The sequence below is a fragment of the Pavona decussata genome, unplaced genomic scaffold (genome assembly GCF_977016875.1).
Source record: "Pavona decussata unplaced genomic scaffold, jaPavDecu1.1 SCAFFOLD_100, whole genome shotgun sequence".
In the NCBI taxonomy this organism is placed as follows: Eukaryota; Metazoa; Cnidaria; class Anthozoa; order Scleractinia; family Agariciidae; genus Pavona; species Pavona decussata.
Genome location: NW_028145515.1, coordinates 4,120,001 through 4,125,000, shown reverse-complemented (window position 1 = coordinate 4,125,000; position 5,000 = coordinate 4,120,001). Strand labels below are relative to the sequence as shown.

Here is a 5,000-nt window from a genome sequence, read left to right as displayed (position 1 = left end):
AGTAGACAAACCCTCGGTTTCGTTTTAGGTTAAATCCTATAGATTTTAGATTTATTTATTGTTCTCGTACACCAAAGCAGGTGAAGATGGTCCAAAGCCGGTTATGATATTTCCATTGGAGCATTTGGACATTTGAAAATACTCGAGAAATGAAGAAAGAACTAGCGTCCGGCTCATCATGCTTTCTTCATTTCTGTCGTGTTTAACGCCAACATGATACACGTTTTGGCCTTCCGTTTGTAAATAAAACTAACCTAATTCATTTCTTTTTTTTTTGTAGCGAGTTAATGCTCCTGAGTTGCTTCGCTTGTACACCAACTATGACCTGTTGCTAGAGGCGGCCTTGTTAGCTGTGGAGTACATTCAAGCTGTCCTAGGCAATGGCAGGGAGTATTTTGGACTCAAGGTAATTTTTACAACCCGCCACAGTAGAGCACATGAAAGCTTCACTTCTTTACTTGTATAAAAAATCTTAACCTTAAATCTTTTAATAACCAAAACATATATTTTTATCAATGCAGACACTAAAACAGTGGTCCAATTTTGTTAACAATTACCCTACTAGTGCACAGAAACTAGTATTAATTAAGTATGGCTGCGGATGGCTAAGATGGAAATGGATTACAACTTGAGAAAAATTGGCCAATTTTTTCAAGTTCTTCCTGTGTATTTTAGAGAAATCTCTAAAAAATGGTTACAGTCTGTCCTTCCTCCGAGAAATTGCTTAATAGTTTTCTCTGGGTGCTTTGATGCCAATTCCGTGTTTTTATTATTTTTTAATTTTTTCCGTGTTAGAAAAAAGGTTCGTTGTCAAATATTTGAGCAGTTTCCAAAATACACAAAATCTTATGAAAGTGGCCTTTTAAACCTTAACACTGATCAGCATCAAATTTTTCCTTGTAATATCAATGTTTATTCAACCCCTGAGGTCATGAAATTAAGGATATGATCACGCAAGGTGAATTTTTTTTGATATTTTAATAACTTCTCCCCAGTACTTTTAGAAGAAAAGTGTGGGGACAAGACAGGAGAATTAGGGGATAAAGGGTTAATCAGTACTTCTAAATTAGCCTTAAGTTGCTGACGTCAGATTTCGTTATTCCCAGAATGCCTTGCACGCGACCAGTCCCAGTGTGTGGTTACCTTACACGGCCATGGACCAGTTGTTGTTACTGTTGAAAGATGTCCAGCCTGACTCCGAACTAGCGAAGGTAACATGTAGCATAAAGCGGTTTCCAATTGAGTGTCGTAAAACCAAAACCAAAGTAATTGCTTTAGCCAATCGCAACAGATGTAAGCAACACACTGAGCCAATCAGAATTCAAAGGAAATACATGTAACCGGCGTCAAGCGCGGGAAAGCGCGTGCGGCGAAAACATGATTGGTTTTGGTTTGGATTCCCATTGGTTGAGAAAGTGGCGAGAGTTTTGTTAACCAATCACAGAGCGTAGTAATGTAAAACCAAAGCAAACACGAAATTACTTTCGACACTCAATTGAAAAGCGCTCTATACAGATAGAGTGGTTTTCAATTGAGTAATGTAAAACCAAAACCAAAGTAATTATTCTGACCAATCACAGCAGACACAAACAGCGCAATAAACCAATCAAAATTTGAACCAAATGCACCGGTGTCAAGCGCGGGAAAACGCGTGCGACCAAGTCACGATTGGTTCCCATTGGTTGAGAAAGTGGCGCGAGTTTTGTTAACCAATCACAGAGCGTAGTAAAGCAAAACCAAAGCAAACGCGAAATTGCTTTCGACACTCAATTGACATGGACATGGTTTTTTTCTACAAAGCTGTTAATAACTTAGTTTTCATAGACAGTGAAGCTCTACCTGTAACTAGACAATTTACGAGATCTACTAGGACATCGAGAAGTAGTGCTATTACTTATATTCCTAACCGAAGCAGAACTCTTACTTATCAACGTTCATTTTTCATACGCGCGTGCCGCACATGGAATGTTCTTCCCACTGAGCTACGCACAAGTCACATCTCTTTAGCTTTATTCAAAACTTTATTACTTCAATATTATAAAAAGGCTTTGAACTTGTACGACGCTGACGACATTAGAACTTGGAGAACAATCTGTCCTAGGTGTAACACAGCGAGGTCTCTCCTATGCCCGCCAACGTGCTGCTTCTAGCAATTTGGTCTCCCGCCTTGTCTCCTCTAGTTTTATGCTTACATATTAGTAGTTTTAGTTATTAAGCATTTTCTTTTTTATATAAATAATTAACGAGGGATCCGCTGTAATTGGCTATGCTGTAGTGGTCTCCCTGCCTAATTATTTTATCTTTGGTATTTTTTTTTTTTGTTTCTATTGTTTGTTTCCATTCTGTTTGTATTTTAGTTAGGCGAAGCTAAATAAATAAATTGAAAACCGCTATATCTATCTCTCTAATCCATGCATTCAATTGGTCCAAATATTTCACGTGGTATAATATGTTTAAACTAAAACTGGGACATACCCGATTGTATTCCTTGGAAGATGTTATTTGAAATTTAAGAATTGGTTCATGCTTGGCGTGCGTATATCGAGTTATGGATGCACGAGGGAAGTTTGGAGAGCATGAGAGAAGCGTAAGAGTCCACGTCTCACTAGTGATGGAGGACGAAATGAGAAAGAAGGAGGTGACGGTATGGAATCGATATGTCAAAAAATAAAGCCAAAAGGTCACTGATCCAAGGTTAAAAGAACATTTTTTGCCATTCTTGTTTGTTTGAGTAAGTAAATCCCTTCCTTTTTACACGACGCAAATTCGAATATCAATTCAAATTTTTCGTCCAATGGTTTATCATATCTTGCCGCGCGGACTCTGCGATACTGACAATTCAGTGTTTACAGTGAAATGACTGGCGGCTTGACCAGGCCAAAGTTCCTTTTATAGTGCGGTTCCCTCTTTAAAGAGGGAAAATTTGACGGGGCAGTGTCACCAATTTTTAGTGTGCCTTTGAATAGCAAAAAACATTTCTATGGATGGAAATGTTACAATAATGGTTCAGTGTTGTTAACAAATGCCCCGCGAGTATACTGAAGCTAGTAGTTACTATCTTTTGCTGCGGATGGCTTGGATGGAAATGGATTACCACTTGAAAAAACTGGCCAATCTTTTCAAGTTCTCTCCTGTGTATTTTGGAGAAATTGCTAGAAAACTGAGTTATAGCTTGTTCTTCGTTGGAAAACGAAAAATTTTATGTTAGAGAAAAGGTTCTTTAGTTAGATGTTTGAGTAGCTTTGATCAAAATACAGCAAAATCTTCGTGACGGTGCGTATTGTACAAAGCTTCAGGAAAGCTTCAAGAAAACTGTCCTGCCATACTCAGTATCCACTCTGATGATGCGTGATTGGTTCCTTTATAGGCACGTGACGAACTTACGGACCAGCTAGACAGATTTCACGATCAGGTTGTCACGGTGTCAAGTGACATGACGAAAGCACAGTGGAGACGTGCACGGCGCATGCACGCGGCCGGGTCGATTCCAATAGAGTGAAAACGAAAACTGGTGTGTCACAGGAAAGGCAACCTATGTACAGTCTTAGTGAACGTGTGGGTCCTGTGGTGTAGACGTGGAGTCTTGTAATACCGTCATTGTTATAAATGCGGACTTGTGGTCCACACGGATTGGTTGTTTTCAAAAGAAGGGTTTGCTGCTGTACTTTGTAAACGCTACAATTGGTAGGGTTGAGACTTGCTATTCCAAACTTTCCCCAAAGTCTGTACACTCTGCGATTTGAAAAACAATGCATGCTTTATGAAGTCCTTCTACCTTTACTACACGTGTCGATTTGACATTTTATGCCGCGTTTTTGCGTGAAACACGTCGGTACCTGTGCCAGCGATATTTAATGCATTACTTTGCGGTAACAGGTTCGGCCAAGTTTGTAAGTTCTCCAGAAAAACTCGGACCCCGCCAATACAGATGTCGACGAAACAAGGCTTTGCTTTAGAAGTCATCGTCCGTTGTTACGTGCTGTCGGTTTCTTTAACGCAACAATGTTGCGCTTGAAATCGTGCAACATCACCTCAAATTGGAAGAAACTAAATTAAAAATGTATTTTAGATAATTCAGTGGGAAGTCAAACAAACACGAGGTCTTAACCGTAGTCAAAGGTTAAAAAAAAAAAAAGAAAGAAAGAAAAGAAAAGAAAAGTCCGTTAACTGATAAGATTTTACTTTGATAGCTCGGAGCCGATAAGTTTCTTATGAGTCTGTAAGTTTATTAAACAATTTTGTGATTTACTGAAAAGGTTTCAAGTTCTTTTAAGTGAAGACCGGCACTGTGTCTGTTTGTCGTTTGAATACTGTACATAACATACTTCTCTTTAAAAACCCTTAACCTTTTTCAGTAAATCATTAAATTATTTAGTAAACTCACAGACTCACAAAAAACTTATCAGCAGCTTTGAGCTCTCAAACTGACTTTTCTTCGTCGTCTTCTTCTTCTTCTTCTTCTTTACATTTGAGCGAGGTTAACACGTGGTCAGACATGCGTAGACCACACAGTAAGTGACCGCGCGTGTGGGATCGCGCGACCGTCTTGCTTCTTCTGGTACATAAAATGTGGTTATGTTGTGAACTCACTGTTGCGACCATTTAGGTACTTTTGAAAAAAACGTAATAAAAGAACTTTGAACCATGATATAAACTTTTCAATGCCATAATGTAAATTGTAATAATAAACGTGGAAAGAAAACACAGGAGAAATCGATTTACTGCGTTGTATTTTTCAGACAAGTAAATCAAAAAGATAAAAAATGAAGATCGTACTTGTTGTTTTAATGGGTATCCAAACAGTCGCTTTATCTGTTATCTCGTGTTGGAATCCCATTGAACATTCACCCTTGGCTCGATTACCAGTCGCTGTTCGGGGAGGAAAGCCGGTCCCGAAGGAGCGGCGAAAATTCAGCCTACATTCACCATCATTTTTGAAATCTCACTTGCAAACTAGATAACAAAATTTAATAAATTTATTACCCGCACCTGGCCCTGGT

At 38.8% G+C, this 5,000-nt stretch overlaps 1 protein-coding gene across 1 annotated transcript in view; it reads left to right on the top strand.

Moving 5' to 3' along the window:
* The window catches only part of LOC146472438 (nuclear pore complex protein Nup160-like), a 44,110-nt gene extending 39,404 nt beyond the window's left edge, over window positions 1-4,706 (top strand). The window contains exons 36-38 of the mRNA XM_085119777.1: window positions 281-406; window positions 1,107-1,211; window positions 3,368-4,706. Coding sequence (XP_084975903.1) covers window positions 281-406; window positions 1,107-1,211; window positions 3,368-3,499 — 363 coding nt within the window. The 3' untranslated portion in view covers window positions 3,500-4,706. The remainder of the gene's footprint in view (window positions 1-280; window positions 407-1,106; window positions 1,212-3,367) is intronic.
* Window positions 4,707-5,000: the final 294 nt, after the last annotated feature.